General features: G+C 44.9%; 1 protein-coding gene across 17 annotated transcripts in view; it reads left to right on the top strand.

Moving 5' to 3' along the window:
• The window catches only part of NCOR2 (nuclear receptor corepressor 2), a 641,335-nt gene that overhangs the window by 596,779 nt on the left and 26,121 nt on the right, over positions 1 to 18,435 (top strand). For all 17 annotated transcript variants that reach the window (XM_068243885.1, XM_068243983.1, XM_068243973.1 and 14 more), the window contains 4 exons: positions 474 to 623; positions 3,325 to 3,435; positions 3,554 to 3,722; positions 5,356 to 5,762. In XM_068243885.1, the coding sequence (XP_068099986.1) occupies positions 474 to 623; positions 3,325 to 3,435; positions 3,554 to 3,722; positions 5,356 to 5,762 (837 nt within the window). The remainder of the gene's footprint in view (positions 1 to 473; positions 624 to 3,324; positions 3,436 to 3,553; positions 3,723 to 5,355; positions 5,763 to 18,435) is intronic.

Here is an 18,435-nt window from a genome sequence, read left to right on the forward strand (position 1 = left end):
GTAAGTAAACCCTCATACTACATGGAGGAGGCAAAATTGGTTGGTGATTAGCCAATCATAATTGATAGTGTGTACAAGGCTTTAGCGTGTGGTAGTAGAAAACACTTGCTTTTTTCAGAGCTTAGTCACACAGGCTTTTTGTACCAATCAGTCATGCTTTGAATTTGCTTAATATTAACTGCTATTTCCAGTGTTGCCAGTTTTTTTTTATTTTTTTTTGGGGGGGGGGGGGGGAGGGGGGGTTCACATAAGCATGCGGGGCGGGGGAAAAGGTACATGTTAGGAAAAGTATTACTTTTGGGATGATAATGGGATGAATTTGATAAATGCTTTATTGCTAGCTTTATGGGAGTATTTTAATCCTTCTGACTGGACAGGATGTAGTCAGCTGCTAATACCTTATATTCTTTATATTGTTCCTGTTGGAGAACTGCACCTAACATCTGTTTTATTTATTTGTTTTTAACCTGTAGGAATTATAGACCTGTCTCAAGTGCCACATCTGCCTGTTCTCATACCTCAGTCTGCAGCCCCCAGTGCTGCCACCATGGACCGCATCACATACATATCCGGAAGCCCACAGACATTTGGCAGCCGATTAAGTAGTTCCCCACTCTCTCCAGGTACCAGCTTGCTGCTGTTATTAACATTGCCAGTGGCATGCTGAGATTTTGTTTACTAAAATTAAAAATGAAAAATATTTCCAGTAAAGCAAGTGCTTATTAGTAATGTCTCAGTTAACCTAAATATAATAAATAACCATGAGTTGCCCACAGGGCTGTGGAGTCTGTACAAAGATCTTCCGACTCCAACTCCGACTCCTCAGTTTAAGAAACCATCGACTCCGACTCCGGGTACCCAAAATGGCTCCGACTCCTCGACTCCGACTCCTTAGTCTTATACTTACCAGGGCTGTGGATTTTGTACAAAATCATCCGACTCCGACTCCTCAGTTTATGAAATCACCGACTCCAACTCTTGGTACCCAAAATTGCTCCGACTCATCGACTCCAACTCCGACTCTACAGCCCTGGTTGCCCAGACCGTTAAGTGTACGCGAGCAGAAGCTTGGGTAAAAAAATCACATACTTACCTAAGAAGAGGGAAGCCTCTGCATCCTAATGAGGCTTCCCATACCGTCCTCCAGTCCCCCGCTGGCGGACCCTCCAAAGATTACTGACAAGGGCTTGTCGGTAATCTGATCATGGCTGCACTCCTCTTCAGGCACAAGAGCGGCCATACTGTACCTGGGCGAGCCAGAGGAGGAGCGGGAGCCCAATCAGACGGAGGGTCTATGAGGGGCAATGGGGGACCAGAAGACAATGTGGGAAGCGGCTTCCTGCTCCTTGGATAAGTATGTATTTCTGAACCCGAGTTTTGTCTTGGGCACACTTTAATCACTGTTGTTTACTCTCCTGACAATACTGATTTTATTTCCTCCTTCTAGGCATTTTGGCTTGTGGTCTCTGTGCCACACAGGCCAGTGCAGAGGATGTAGTGGTTTACTGGTAGAGAAGGGAGCAGAAACGCCTCTGCAGGAAAATTCATTATAACCAGTAGTACTTTGAAATTGACATAACCACTATTTTTATACTATGTACAACCTGGAAATTGTAACTGCAGGACACCAGATACTTACGTATTTTTCGGACTATAAGACACTCTGGACCATAAGACGCACCTGGGTTTAGAGGACAAAAAGCTGGGGAAAAAAAATAATAAACCTGGTGGGTGCATGGTGCAGGGGTGTCTTGTGGAACTTTTCCCTCCAAGCTGGTTTGCTGTATGGTCTGCTATATTCTTTAGTCCTCTTGGTGTATCTAATATGCCAGAAACCAGTCTATCTCACTTATTCTCTCATCTATCTATCTATCTATCAGCATGTAAGTGCATGATGGACAGCAGACCTCTAGGCTGTGTATGTTGGTGTTGATGTTAGTATGTGAAAGTGCAGAGTAAATGCAGGATTTGTATCAGCTACAACAAAGAAATGTATTTCTGTAAAGGCTATTATGCTGTTGTGTTTCTTTTAGAGCTGAGAGTAAGTTCTGAGTTCAGGTCCGCTTGAGACAACAGGGATTGTTAGAACTGAGCCCTTAGCTCAGATGTTATGGTGGTGCAGGTGGAGGCAAGGAGAGAGGAAGCAGGGAAATTACACTGTCCAAAGGCTGCAGGCACAGCGCACAGGATTCATGGCAACGGGCAGAGTGATCCAGAGCCGTCTCAGCTGAAGAGCGTCAGCTGCTTTGCAGGGAGACTGGATCATAAAGTCAGCCTCTCGTTCTCTCTCTAGCTGGACACAAGTATCAGAGGTCTGTTTGAAGCAGCCGAGGGCTTCAGGTCACTCATCCCTGTCACGCTACTTGCCTGCTTTATGTCTGGTCACGCTTCACTTCCTTTCCTCCGATGTATATACAGATGTATATACAGAAGCACGTGGCGTCACTGACCCTGATTCCTAATAGCAGAACAGCGTGTATACATCGGAGGAAAGGAAGTATGACCAGACATAAAGCAGGCAAGTAGTGTGACAGGGATGAGTGACCTGAAGCCCTCGGCTGCTTCAAACAGACCTCTGATACTTGTGTCCAGCCAGAAAGAGAACGAGAGGCTGACGTTATGATCCAGTGTCCCTGTAAAGCAGCTGACGCTCTTCAGCTGAGACGGCTCTGGATCACTCGGCCCGTTGCCATGAATCCTGTGTGCTCTGCCTGCCCTGCAGCTTTTGGACGTTTCTCTGCCTCCTCTCTCAGTGGGAAGTGCGGGTCGTGACAGGCGATTCACCTCATCTGCAAGGAGCGCGCTTTGAGGGAAAAGCTGTTAATTTTAAAATGCTTTTATTTTACTGGATCCGATGGTCTCGGAGGCGGGATCATGGCTCTGCCATTGGGCCAATCACTGTGCAGTGACTGTACAGTGATTGGTCCAATGACACAGCCATCATCCTGCCTCAGAGACCATCGGGCCAGTCAAATTAAAGCATTTTAAATTACTGGCTCTTCCTAATAGCGCAGGATGCTCTGAATGACCTCTGAGGATTAATGTATCAAGGTAATAAAGCCTCCTCGAGTGCCGATTCAGGCTCAGCACTATGTGCTCATAATAGCCAGTGTGATCTATTGAAAATCTGGGCACTCCGGACCCTACCCATGGTATATTCGGACCATAAGACGCAGTTACTTTTTCTCCCCACTTTTGGGAGAAAAAAAGTGCGTCTTATGGTCCGAAAAATACGGTACTATGTTTAAAATACAATTTGTAAAATGCATACTTGATTTATTGACATTTTTAGCTCTTTGCATAAAAGTAACATTTTTGTTACAGCAACTAGCACACACATGACCAAGCAGACCTCAACAGCTTCTGAGCGGGAAAGAGAAAGAGAGAAATCTGTGCTTACACCAAATGTAGAGCATGCGCCAATATGGAGGCCAGGTAAGTGCTCTTTGTTTTGTATTATCTGTCCTGGGGAAAAAGGGTAGCTCATCTGATAAGCATGACCTCTGTCAGGGAAAAGAATGTCTTCTTCAAATTCACTGTGTTTCTTTTCCAGGAACAGAACAAACTAGTGGACGGTTGTCAACACAAAGCCACAGCCACCAGCACTCACCAGTGTCTCCACGACCGCATGAAAATATCCAGCAACGTCCCAGTGTCCTTCATAACACAGGCATGAAAAATCTCATGACTAGTACAGAAAATGTCAATCCATCTGTATTACGGTAAGAACCTTTATTGGGAAATACAAGGTATTGTGTAGTTTAAAATATTGTATACTAAATAAATAAATAAAGGCATAAATACAGTGCCATGTTCACTTTTCAAGAGGACATCATCGGGGTAGAGAGAGGGAGAGCAGAAAGTACATTTTTACAGCATTTAAGCTCCCAGTGCCTTCAGTACTTTGTGTAAAAGTCAGTACAAAGCTCCTGGGGCCCTGAAACTAGCATGTGGCTAATCTAGTGAGACTTCAGTCAGAAACACCTGAACGGCATGCCTGTTCAAGTTCTGTGGCTAAATGTATTAGAGGCAGAGGATCAGGTCAGCCAGGCAATATGCATTGTTTAACAGGAAATATGTTAGCCTCCTTATCCTCCTCAGTTTATGTGTGCTTTAAAAGGGAAAAAAAGTCCTACCTGATGGCAGTCAAAGAAAATTCCTGGATCAACACCACCAGGAATTACCTAGTTAGTAATCATAGCTGTGGATGCCCTGCAATGCAAGAAAAGCATTCTAGCCCACTTTAAAGGGACACTTAAATCTCTGTAAAAAAAAAAATACGTTTTACTCACCTGGGGCTTCCAGCAGCCCCCTGCAGCTGTATCGTGCCCACACCGACTCCATCAGATGCTCCTGGCCCCGCCGGCAGCCACTTCCGGTTTCGGTGACAGGAGCGTTCCCGGCCACAACAGCGCCCTCTATGCTGCTATAGCATATAGCAGCACAGAGGGCGCTATTGTGGCCGGGAACACGAAGAATCATTTGCGTTCCCGGCCTGCCGGCTCCTGTTGCCTGGCTGCCTGCGGGGCCAGGAGCATCTCATGGAGTCGGTGTGGGCACGATACAGCTGCAGGGGGCTGCTGGAAGCCCCAGGTGAGTAAAACTCATTTTTTTAAAGAGACTTAAGTGACCCTTAAATGCAGATTAAGAATTTGCCCTAACTACTTCCTGTGTGAAGATATTCCACATTTCATCCACTCTTAGTGTAAATAACCCCTTTCTAAATTGCTGGCAAAAACCTTTTTCCTCCATACAAAGATATTGTCCTTTGTATGAGCCTAGGGACAAAAATCTCATCTACCTAGCTTATTTTATTGTTCTCTGATGTACATGGTATTCCAGTCACCTCTTATATATCTATATTGTGGTTACCAACACTGTATCCCATACTCCAGATAAGGCCTTGCAAGTGATTTAAACAAAGGCTAGTAGTATACTAGCATCTCATGTTTTTTTCTTCTGTTTTATGCATCCTACAATTGTATTTGCTACTTAACTTGTTATCAACCAGTATTCCCAAGTCTGATGTTGCCAGCTGTATGCCGTTCACTTTATATGGTGCTCTACCATTGGCATGTCCAAGGTGCAGTTAGAAATTGTTTTTGTTATGTCATGAAATAGTGATCCTTGTATTGCTGTTTTAATACCCCTCTCCTTCCTGACACTGATGCTTGCTCACACAGTTTGTTCTGTGACTATAAAAAAAAAGCTTCTCTGAGACTGTAACCAATGCCATAAACTTATGGCAAAATTTAAGATCCATTATATTCAGAATAATAAAAAAAAATCAGTAGTTAATTTGCACGATGTATCTTTGTTACCTTATATTTAAATTGTATGTCTTTCTCTCCAAAGAACATCCTCTAGTTCTTCACCCATTCGATCGTCTGCACAGTTATCCTCTTCATCCCTCCGGTCCGCTGCTGAAAGAGAAAGTTACCAGATGGCAGAAAACGCCATGCTTCAAAAAGAAATGGCAAGGTCACGAGAAAGCAAGATTGAGCGCTCAAGAACTGAAAACTATTATGATTCAAAGATGCAACCTGCAACCATAGAACAGACATCACCAATAAAGAACTTGGAGTCCAGGCCTCACCCATCAACTGTGGCCAGTGCAGCTCTCCAGTATAACAACGGACAGGGGAAAAGCCAACCTCACCAGCCCCTGGACCAGACAGCAGTGCCAGCCACTGAGCAGCACAATAGGGACAAGACCCCAAATAAACCCTTTTCCATGCAGGAACAGGAGCTCCGATCACTCGGTAAGACCACCATGACCGCGGCCAACTTCATAGACGCCATAATCATGCGTCAAATTTCTTGTGATAACGGGATGCGAGAAAGAGCCTCGCTAAGTATCAACGCCAGTAGTGATGGTAAGACACATGGGAGCAGGTTCCAAGCTTGTAGCATATATTATTTATATATATGTATACATACATATATATACTTATACATACATACATGCAAACACAAAATAATGGAAACGCCAGTTGCAAAACGAGTAGATGCCAGTTAGATACAGAACTGAGATACACTAAAGTGACTGCCAGTAAGCTGTATATGTCCTTTGAAGCAGGTTGTTATGAATTAGTACTAACAAGCTTTCAAAGTAACACAAAAGTGTAACATCAAAGAAATTGCAATGTCATAATATGCAAAGGATATGGAAGCATCAAAAGTGGATCATTGTTCGCAAGGGTTAAAGGGACACTTAAGCCAGGAATAAAAAAATCGGTTTTACTTGCCTGGGGCTTCTAACAGCCCCCTGCAGCCATCCCATGCCCTCACAGTCACTCACGGAGCCTCCGGTCCCCCGCCGCCAGGTAGTTTCGTTTTCGCTGACAGGCCTGGCCACGCGTATTTTTCTTCTTGTTCCCATCTGCAATAGCATCCTGCTCCTGAGCAGGATGCTATTGAGGACGAGAACACGAAGAAGGATACGCGTGAGCAGGCGCAGAAAGCCCGCCGACTCCCTGCCAGGGCCAGTCAGCAAAACCAAAACTAGCTGACAGCGGGAGAACGGAGGCTCCGTGAGTGATTGCGAGGGCACGGGACGGCTGCAGAAGGCTGGTAAAAGCCCAAGGCAAGTAAAACTGATTTTTTTATTCCTGGCTTAAGTGTCCCTTTAAGCTTGCTAAAAGATATGTTTTACAAAGATGAAATATATAGTGGGGTTGCTACGCGAAAGCCACTTTTATCAATGACTAACACAATAAACCCTAATGTAGTACTGTAGTTATAATTGGAATGTGTATATGTTTCTGGCATATTTATCTCTTGCTAGTCATGTGTAGCTTTTAAGATGCTTGAGAAAGTATCATGGGCAAATACAGGATGGACTCTCGTGGCTTACTTTGTATTTTCAAATATTAGAATGATTAGCATTTCCATAAAGCCAAACGATGCCTTCATCCTACCATGTCTGTTGCCAGCTAGTAAATATGGTGCAGGATGCAGCAGTGATGGCAGCCTTTTTAACCTAGCAGTTGGGTCCAGTGATTGCGCAGCGGTATTATGGCTGAGTATTGAGTCTGAGTTTTTGAAGACCAGCTCCAGCCTATGGTGCTTTTTCTCTTATTATTCCACATAACATGCTAATGTATAATTGCATAACTATCAGAGTGAGATTAAATCTGTTCCATGGCCTTCTCAGACACCACAGGAAGTGATCATTGCAACCTAAATAGGGAATAAAAGTGAAAATACTTTGGATTTCTATCTCGTTCTCTACATTACAGGTATTTTCTTCTTGATGTTCTCTTCGTAAAAGAATACTGTAGGGGAGGTCGAGGGAAAATGAGTTGAACTTACCCAGGGCTTCTAATGGTCCCCCACAGACATCCTGTGCCCACGCAGCCACTCCCCAATGCTCCGGTCCCGCCTCCGGTTCTCTTCTGGAATTTCAGACTTTAAAGTCTGAAAACCACTGTGCCTGTGTTGCCGTGTCCTCACTCCCGCTGATGTCACCAAGAGCGTACTGCGAAGGCCCAGTATGGTCTGTGCCTGCGCAGCACGCTCCTGGTGTCATCAGCGGGAGCGAGGACACGGCAATGCAGGCACAGTGGTTTTAAGACTTTAAAGTTTGAAATTCCAGAAGTGAACCGGAGGCGGGGCCGGAGCATCAGTGCGTGGCTGCGCGAGCACAGGATGTCTGCGGGGGACCATTAGAAGCCCCGGGTAAGTTCAACTCATATTCCTCCGACTCCTTACAGTATTCTTTTAAGGATGTCTAACTGAATAAGTTGCATTAAGCTACGTTTTTTATACAGTTCAGATGAGTGGAGAGCACGCCCAGTTCAGATGAGTGGAGAGAGCACCCAGTTCAGATGAGTGGAGAGAGCACTCAGTTCAGATGAGTGGAGAGAGCACTCAGTTCAGATGAGTGGAGAGAGCACTCAGTTCAGATGAGTGGAGAGAGCACTCCGTTCAGATGAGTGGAGAGTGCACGTAGTTCAGATGAGTGGAGAGCACACCTAGTTCAGATGAGTGGAGAGAACACCCAGTTCAGTTGAATGGAGAGCGCGCCCAGTTCAGATGAGTGGAGAGCGCGCCCAGTTCAGATGAGTGGAGATCACGCCAGTTCAGATGAGTGGAGATCACGCCAGTTCAGATGAGTGGAGATCACGCCAGTTCAGATGAGTGGAGATCACGCCAGTTCAGATGAGTTGAGAGCACGCCAGTTCAGATGAGTGGAGAGCACGCCAGTTCAGATGAGCGGAGAGCACGCCAGTTCAGATGAGTGGAGAGCACGCCAGTTCAGATGAGTGGAGAGAGCGCCCAGTTCAGATGAGTGAAGAGAGCGCCCAGTTCAGATGAGTGGAGAGCGTGTCCAGTTCAGATGAGTGGAGAATGCGCCCAGTTCAGATGAGTGGAGAGAGCGCCCAGTTCAGATAAGTGAAGATAGCACCCTGTTCAGATGAGTGGAGAGAGCGCCCAGTTCAGATGAGTGGAGAGCACGCCCAGTTCAGATGAGTGAAGAGAGCACCCAGTTCAGATGAGTGGAGAGCGCTCCCAGTTCAGATGAGTGGAGAGCACGCCCAGTTCAGATGAGTGGAGAGCACGCACAGTTCAGATTAGTGGAGAATGCGCCCAGTTCAGATGAGTGGAGAGGGTACCCAGTTCAGATGAGTGGAGAGAGCGCCTAGTTCAGATGAGTGAAGAGAGCACCCAGTTCAGATGAGTGGCGAGAGCACCCAGTTCAGATGAGTGGCGAGAGCACCCAGTTCAGATGAGTGGAGAGAGCACCCAGTTCAGATGAGTGGAGAGAGCGCCCAGTTCAGATGAGTGGAGAGAGCACCCAGTTCAGATGAGTGGAGAGAGCACTCAGTTCAGATTAGTGGAGAGAGCACATAAAGGCACATGCCAGCTGTTCTGAAGAAGAAGAAAAAAGGGTTGCCCCCCCATATTAATATATTAGGCTGCCAGGTGTTTCCATTGTTTTGCACACACATATATTTATGCACGTATTTGTGATTGGCTTCTTTTTTTGTTAGCTTCCCAGTTTGTTTTGCTGATTATCAGTTTTCAATTCATATATATTTTTCTGCAAGGAGTAGTTTGTTCATTTGTGTTTAATTTATGCTTGTCCGGCATTGTTCAGCTATTTAAATTTAAATCTTTTTTTTTTAATCCAATTTCTTGAAATAAAAGCTGTGGGGTTGAAATGTATATTTATTGAAGCTTCTGTTATCATCAACGCATTGTTACGTAGTCAGTGGAACTAAGGCAGGTATTGTGCTGCCATTTTCTCCTACAGTAAAGCTTTTGGATACACTTCTTATTTTTTTCTAGCTGTAAACAGTTTTAACTCTTCTCTTTTCCAGTCTTTTTCTACCCAACAATATTTCGTAACTCAATTCGGAATTTGGATCTTTGTTCAGCTTTCAATGTGGCACATCCTGCATGGTTTAGTGCATACAGTTATAAAGTGCATGCATGTGTTGTGATGGTATCATGCTATTGCATACAATATAGAGAAACATGACGTGGGTATGGGAGAAAAATGTAACCGGACATTAATCAGAAGGTACAAAAGGTCCAACCAGAAGGGGTCATGTCCTCCCTACCTAAGGTACATGTCTGCTTCTGGTTGGACCTTCTGTTACATCTGAAAAAAGGCAGGTTACACTTCTCCTGTGCCCACGTCCTGTCTCTATATATTGCATATAACTACTAATGTTGGCTGCACGGAGCTTGTGAATTATTTATTTGAAACTCTGTCTACGTTGTGGGCCCTTGAGTGCTGGCTGCTTTATTGCCTATATGATTGCTGATCATACTGTTGTGGTGTGGAAACTAACTTCCAAATTCAGCAGACTTTATTATTAAATTGCATCTTATCTTATTGTTTTTCATTTCCTGCTGACTGTTGGAAAATTGTTGCTACTGACCAGTTTTAAAAGACAACTATCGATTAACATGTTTTTCAACTGGCATAGGGATAGCTTGTATAGATGTTCCTAAGTACTGCTGTGTATCTCTCCCTGCTTATCTCTTCCTTTAACCTTCCTGGCGGTAAGCCGCGCAGGAGGTTTTCTCAGGCCCTGCTGGGCCGATCAGCGTAATTTTTTTTTTTTGCTGAACGCAGCTAGCACTTTGCTAGCTGCGTCAGCACACCGATCGCCGCCGCCCCGCGCCGATTCGCCGCTATCCGCGCCGCCGCAGAGCCCCCCCCCTAGACCCCTGCGCTGCCTGGCCTATCAGCGCCAGGCAGCGCTAAGGGGTGGATCGGGTCTCCCTTAAACGTCATCCCGCCCCGTCGCCATGGCGACGGGGAATCCCTCCAGGAAATCCCGTTCTTTGAACGGGATTTCCTGATCGGCCTATCGCCGGAGGCGATCGGAGGGGCTGGGGGGATGCCGCTGAGCAGCGGCTATCATGTAGCGAGCCCTAGGCTCGCTACATGATTTTTAAAAAAAATCAAAAAAACGGCAGCGCTGTCCCCTGGCGGTTTTTAATAGACCGCCAGGAGGGTTAATGTTATCACATTCCTTTTATGGAGGGTTGTTGGACCAGGGATTTGGGTCAGTGAATCATGAGGGTAGAGGGAGAATCCCTCTCTCTACATCTGTCAACTCTGTGTGTACAATATATCTTTTGCAGATGACAGGACTCACAAGCTTAAAGAAAACCTGTACTTAAAAAAAGTTCCCCTGGGGGGTACTCACCTCACTAGAGGGAAGCCTCTGGACCATATCGAGGCTTCCCTGTCTTCCTGTGTCCCACGGCGGTCTCACTGCAGCTCCCGGAACGCACAGGCGACAATTTGTCGCGCTGTGCAATATTTACATTTTCTGGCTCCAGTGGGGGTGCTGTTACGGCTCTTCCCACGGAGATAGGTGAAAATAGCCGATCTCCGTCGGGTCCTCTCGGATCGGCCCGACAGAGATCGGCTATTTTCGTCTATCTCCGTGTAGAGAGCGGATACATCGCCGCTGCTCCGGGAGGATTATCGCCTCCACCGTGGGACCAAGGAGGACGGGGGAAGCCTCACTAGGATTCGGAGGCTTCCCCCATGCGAGGTGAGCACCCCCCAGGGGAGGTTTTTCGTTACAGATTTTCTTTAAACTGCAGCTGTAGTTTTATCTCTTTGAATAGCTCAGGATTTTCATACTAAAAGGTTGTTTTTTTTTTGCTGTAATCTGTAATCTTCTAATGATGGGAATACACAGTTCGTTTTTTGCTGTACATTTCTCCTCTCCATCGTTTTTGCCGCTCGATTCTGCAGTCGATTCTCTTATCTTCCCCTCGTTTTTCTTATCTTTTTCCATTCACCTCTATCAGCAATCGAGTGGTGAATGAATCGAAAGGGAGATCAGACATGTCGGAAATGATCTAACGAACCATCTAATCAGCTAAAAAACGAACCGTGTATTCCCAGCATAAGAGATGCAGAGACCAGCACTGGCTGTATTGTCACTTTTCTCACAAAGCACGGACTCCTCTTTCCTAAAAAATCATTCCAATGCAGCTAAATTCTACACACAATGAATCACAGCTTTTGTCTCTGATATTTAAAGGGGAACTGAAGTAAGAGGTATACGGAGGCTGCCATATTTATTTCCTTTTAATCAATACCAGTTGACTGGCAGCCCTGCTGGTCTATTTCTCTGCAGTAGTATCTGAATAACACCAGAAACAAGCATGCAACTAGTCTTGTCAGATCTGACTTTAACCACTTAAGGACCAGGGCATTTTTCACTGTTCTGTGCTGCGTGGGCTCTCCAGCCCGCAGCACAGATCAGGTTTGAGGCAGGGCGATCAGACTCCCCCCCCCCCTTTTTTTCCCCACTAGGGGGATGTCCTGCTAGTGGGGGTCTGATCGCCACCGCTCTGTGTGGCCGAGGGGGAGGGGTTCCTAAAAGCCCCCCTCCGCAGCGCTATTCCCCCCTCCCTCTCCTTCCCTCCCTCTCCTGCTCACTATGGGCGGTACAGGACGACGATCCGTCATGTGCCGCCTCTGAACAGATGCTGGCGATCCCCAGCCAATCAGAGGCCGGGGATCGCCGAACACCTTTACGGCGCTGCTGCGGCAGGTTGTAAACATGGGATTTCTTCCCCGCATGTTTACATTTCGCCTGCGAGCCGCGATCGGAGGCTCGCAGGCTGTTCACGGAGACACCCTCCGTGAACTGACATGGAACGGTTAGGCGGTCGTTATGCGGTTAAAGTCTGCAACACCTGATCTGCTGCATGCTTGTTCAGGGGCTATGGCTAATAGTATTAGAGGCAGAGAATCAGTAGGGCTGCCAGGCAACTGGTATTGCTTAAAAGGGAATAAACATGGCAGCCTCCACATACCTCTCTCTTCAGTTGTCCTTTAAAACGAAAAGTAGGAAAATGCTTACACAGCTACTTAGACATAATTTGTTCATTGTAATTTTTGAACACTTGGTTATTGATAGTTGTCCTTTGAGACCTTAGTGTGTTGTTTTGTAGATGTATAGACGATTTGGTGTTTTAAAGTCTAAAGCAAGGCCATATGGGCATCAATTTTCACTCTATATAGATTTTCAATCTATACGTGTTTGGGCACCTTAAAGAGAACCTGAAGTGAGAGGTATATGGAGGCTGCCATATTTGTTTCCTTTTAAATAATACCAGTTGCCTGCCAGCCCTGCTGATCTCTGGTTGCAATAGTGTCTACACCAGAAACAAACATGCAGCTAACCCAGTCAATGTTCAGTCTTTTGAAACATCAGTTCTGCATGTTTGTTCAGGGTCTATGGCTAAAAGTATAAAAGTATTAGAGGCAGACGATCATCAGGTCAGCCAGACAATCTGCATTGTTTAAAAGGAAATAAATATGGCAGCCTCTATATCCCTCTAACTTCAGGTTCCCTTTAACCTCCTGGGCGTTACGGACAAGCCCAGGTCGTCCAGTAACGCCGCAGGGCACTGCTCAGACCCTGGTGGGCCGATTTGGACAATTTTTTTTCCCAAACACACAGCTAGCACTTTGCTAGCTGCGTGTTTGTTCTGATCGCCGCCATTGCGCCGCTACCCGCCGCGAAAGAGGGCTCCCCCCCCCCCCCCGCAGACCCCGTGTGCAGCCTGGCCAATCACTGCCAGGCTGCGCTGTGGGGTGGATCGGGGCTCCCCCTGACGTCACAACGGCGATGACATAATTATGATCATTACCATGGCGACGGGGGAAGCCCATAGAGGAAATCTCGTTCAGAACGGCATTTCCTGTTGTACATGGGCGCCGGCGGCGATCGGAGACGCTGGGGGGACGCCGCAGGGAGGGGGGAATTATGTAGCTAGCGCTAGGCTAGCTACATGGTAAAAAAAAAAAACCCTCCCATGGCCGCGGGAATCAGAACGCCAGGGAGGTTAACCCAACCCAAAACCTTTATTGTGGGTTTCAATTGAATAAGAACGTCTCGTCTCTTTTAGATCTTCTTTTACTAATGGCTAGGCTCACATTTAGAGGAATTTCAATCACATTCTTTTTCTCATGGAAATAACAAAAAGTGAAGATACACAATAGGATGAGACAACAAAAATACATTTTCTTTCTAGCAAAGAGACAATTAGAAATTCTGTCATTTTCTTGATGTCTATGTCCCTACAGGGTTGATATTACTCCCTTAATGTCTCTTTTTCCTGTGTCTCAGACAGAAAGGCAAAGGCAGTTTTTCTACTGGGGACATAGATGGCAATAACAACCCGACAATTATGCTTACAGTTGCAGTCTATTTTAAACTAAAATAAATATTTTTTGTGAAGTTTAACTCTCAATTATTCATTTCTGGTTAAAGCGGTGTAAAACTAAAAATGTCATCTCTGCTCTAAAACATATAAAAGCATAAGAACTGCTAGAAAAAAGATTTACTGCTATAAAGTTACTAGAATGGTTAATAACTCAAAGCTCCACTTCCTTCAAAAGCTAATTGATAACATTGCCTTACAGAATTATCAGATTGCCATTACAATGTGCGGGTCAAATGAAGCAGGAGAAGGTTCTCTGCCTCCCATGTTTACAGCTGCTTTGTTTGATTTTCAAATCGTAACACCAAACAATCTGATAATTTTGCACAATAGGAAACCAGTAATCTTATTAACCAGTTTAATAAGAGTCTCAGTATTTCCTTTACTCTTCACAAAAGCAAACCCTTTAACCTCCCTGGCGTTTTGATTCCGTGCGTCGCACGGCTGCGGGAGGGTTTTTTTTTACCAATTTTTTTTTTTATGTAGCTAGCCTATCGCTAGCTACATGATTCCCCCCTTCCTGCTCTCTCCCTCCCACCCTTCCGATCGCCGCCGGCGTGATTAACTATCAGGAAATCCCATTCTGAATGGGATTAACGGAATGACGTCATCGACGTCATGACGTCACAGGGAGTCCAGATCCACCCCATAGCGCAGCCTGGCGGTGATTGGCCAGGCTGCGCAAGGGGTCTGCGGGGGGGCCCTCTTTTGCGGCGGGTAGCGGCGATCGGGTAAGACGCAGCTAGCAAAGTGCTAGCTGCATGTATAAAAAAAGAATAATGCAAATTAGCCCACCAGGGCCTGAGCAATGCACCGCAGCCTTACTGGACGAGCTGAACTCATCCGTAACACTCAGGTGGTTAAAGAATATATACTGAGATGCAGGCCAGCCTGCCCACTGCCATCCAGTGAGTGCTTTTATAAATAAATAAAGCTGTGAGAATCTCCCATGAGCAGATTGACAGTTCTGAACTAATCTGATTTTTACTACTTACTGTAAGAAAAAATAATTAATAGTGCATTGTAATGTAGGACAAATGTACGTCTTATTTGTGTACATTTGTGTTTTACAATTTTTCGCATTGATGGTCCTTTAAGACTTTGCCAAAGTGGTAGCCATTAAAAACGTGATTTTCTGATTATTTCAGCTCCTACACCCCCCAGGCCAGTATACTTTCTTTCATTCACTTTCCCATTTTGCACAAAAGTCTAATGCATACTGCTAATTATGTATTAATTCCCTGAATATGGGCCAGAGGATATCCCAACTCCTCAGTGTGTCATTATAAGACCAGGTTTAGCCGCAGTGCCGTAGCTCTTGTATGCTGATGATCCCAGGACAACCTACATCATTTAGTAATTTGCATCTGGAGGATTAGCTGCTCTTCTGTATAAGCAGATCATGATTGTAAATGCAACAGATTGTGGTTACCCATTGGTGGCTTGGCTTGGGGCGTGTCCTCGCTGTGACATTTTGCAGCAATACTGAACAGCTTATATTCCTGTCAAGCACCACCCTACATTGCTTGCTCAATGGGTTTAAGATTGTGAGTCTGGTTGTGGAAATGCACAGCTGTGCAAAATGTTCACTTTATATGTGTACGTCTAGAAATTCTTATATATAAAGACTGAGGGTATTATTTACAGATTTATATTATAGGCCATTTGCAGTGGAATCTAAAAAGTGAAATTACAAACACACAGCTTAGCTAATGGCCAAGCAGTGTGTTCTGTACTATGGAGAAAGAGAGAGTTAGACCAGCACCAATATACAGTGGAGGAAATAATTATTTGGCACCTCACTGATTTTGTAAGTTTGTCCAATGACAAAGAAATGAAAAGTCTCAGAACCGTATCATTTCAATGGTAGGTTTATTTTAACAGTGGCAGATAGCACATCAAAAGGAAAATCGAAAAAATAACCTTAAATAAAAGATAGCAACTGATTTGCATTTCATTCTCCAACATGGGAAAGACCAAAGAGCTGTCCAAGGATGTCAGAGACAAAATTGTAGACCTGCACAAGGCTGGAATGGGCTACAAAACCATTAGCAAGAAGCTGGGAGAGAAGGTGACAACTGTTGGTGCGATTGTTCGAAAATGGAAGGAGCACAAAATGACCATCAATCGACCTCGCTCTGGGGCTCCACGCAAGATCTCACCTCATGGTGTGTCAATGGTTCTGAGAAAGGTGAAAAAGCATCCTAGAACTACACGGGAGGAGTTAGTGAATGACCTCAAATTAGCAGGGACCACAGTCACCAAGAAAACCATTGTAAACACATTACACCGCAATGGATTAAAATCCTGCAGGGCTCGCAAGATCCCCCTGCTCAAGAAGGCACATGTGCAGGCCCATCTGAAGTTTGCCAATGAACACCTGAATGATTCTGTGAGTGACTGGGAGAAGATGCTGTGGTCTGATGAGACCAAAATAGAGCTCTTTGGCATTAACTCAACTCGCTGTGTTTGGAGGAAGAAAAATGCTGCCTATGACCTCCAAAACACCGTCCCCACCGTCAAGCATGGGAGTGGAAACATTTTGCTTTGGGGGTGTTTTTCTGCTAAAGGCACAGGACAACTTAATCGCATTAACGGGAAAATGGACGGAGCCATGTATCGTGAAATCCTGAACGACAACCTCCTTCCCTCTGCCAGGAAACTGAAAATGGGTCGTGGATGGGTGTTCCAGCACGACAATGACCCAAAACATACAGCAAAGGCAACAAAGGAGTGGCTCAAGAAGAAGCACATTAAAGGGGAACTGAAGAGAGAGGTATATGGAGGCTGTCATGTTTATTTCCTTTTAATCAATACCAGTTGCCTGGCAGCCCTGCTGGTCTATTTCTCTGCAGTAGTATCTGATTAAAACCAGAAACAAGCATGCAGCTAGTCTTGTCAGATCAGACTTATAAGTCTGAACCACTGAAACACCTGATCTGCTGCATGCTTGTTCAGGGGCTATGGCTAATAGTTTTAGAGGCAGAGGATCAGCAGGGCTGCCAGGCAACTGGTATTGTCTAAAAGGAAATAAACATGACAGTCTCCATATACCTCTCTCTTCAGTTCCCCTTTAAGGTCATGGAGTGGCCTAGTCAGTCTCCGGACCTTAATCCAATAGAAAACCTATGGAGAGAGCTCAAGCTCAGAGTTGCACAGAGACAGCCTCGAAACCTTAGGGATTTAGAGATGATCTGCAAAGAGGAGTGGACCAACATTCCTCCTAAAATGTGTGCAAACTTGGTCATCAATTACAAGAAACGTTTGACCTCTGTGCTTGCAAACAAGGGTTTTTCCACTAAGTATTAAAGAGACTCCGTAACAAAAATTGCATCCTGTTTTTTATCATCCTACAAGTTCAAAAAGCTATTCTAATGTGTCCTGGCTTACTGCAGCACTTTATACTATCACTGTCTTTGTAATAAATCAATGTATCTTTCCCCTGTCAGACTTGTCGGCCTGTGTCTGGAAGGCTGCCAAGTTCTTCAGTGTTGTGGTTCTGCTATGAACTCCCCCTTCCAGGCCCCTCTATGCACACTGCCTGTGTGTTATTTAGGATTAGAGCAGCTTCTCTCTTCTCTCTTATCTTTTACAAGCTGGATAAATCGTCCTCTGAGCTGGCTGGGCTTTCACATACTGAAGAATTACAGACAAGGGCAAAGCTGTTTGCAGGAAGAAACAAGCAGCCTGAAACTTCAGTGCATGAGAACAGGGGGAAAGAAACACACAAATGATCTCTTGAGATTCAAAAGGAAGCCTGTATACAGCCTGCTTGTGTATGGATGTATTTTCTATGTGTGGACATACTGTACATCAACCTACTTCCTGTTTTGGTGGCCATTTTGTTTGTTTATAAACAAACTTTTTAAAACTGTTTTTAACCACTTTTAATGCGGCGAGGAGCGGCAAAATTGTGTCAGAGGGTAATAGGAGATGTCCCCTAACGCACTGGTATGTTTACTTTTGTGCGATTTTAACAATACAGATTCTCTTTAAGTCTTTTATTGTTAGAGGGTTCAAAAACTTATTTCACTCAATGAAATGCAAATCAGTTGCTATCTTTTATTTAAGGTTATTTTTTCGATTTTCCTTTTGATGTGCTATCTGCCACTGTAAAATAAACCTACCATTGAAATGATACTGTTCTGAGACTTTTCATTTCTTTGTCATTGGACAAACTTACAAAATCAGTAAGGGGTCAAATAATTATTTCCTCCACTGTATATAATAATAGCAATTGACATGTATTTCCTACTGGGAACAAGTAGCCAGTGGACTCCAGTGGATACCTGTATACACAGTGGGTGGTGTTCACTAAACATCAGGCAATTTTACTGTTACTTACACTGACTACATAGCGCATGTTGCCCAATTGGCATAGTTCGCAATACCCAGGTAAGCTTAGCATTGCTACGGTAACACATGCTACACAAGTAGCACAACATGCATTACACTAGCAGCACTTGCGTTACCTAGGTGACACACCATCTTTACTGATATTTAATAAACATGGCCCTTTATATAATTTATATGTTTCTGCTGACCTAGGTTATCTGCAGGTACTGTATGTGGTTCACACTCAAAGAAAAGCTTTGTTAAGAACTTCAGGGGAACACAATATGTATGTAAAAAAAATTAAAAAAAAATAAAGAAACCTGCAGTGGGTCAAGGAGTGACTGAGAATGGAGGAGGCTCCCCAATAAGATGGCGTTAGTTTAT

The sequence above is a fragment of the Hyperolius riggenbachi genome, chromosome 1 (assembly GCF_040937935.1).
Source record: "Hyperolius riggenbachi isolate aHypRig1 chromosome 1, aHypRig1.pri, whole genome shotgun sequence".
Classification (NCBI taxonomy): domain Eukaryota; kingdom Metazoa; phylum Chordata; class Amphibia; order Anura; family Hyperoliidae; genus Hyperolius; species Hyperolius riggenbachi.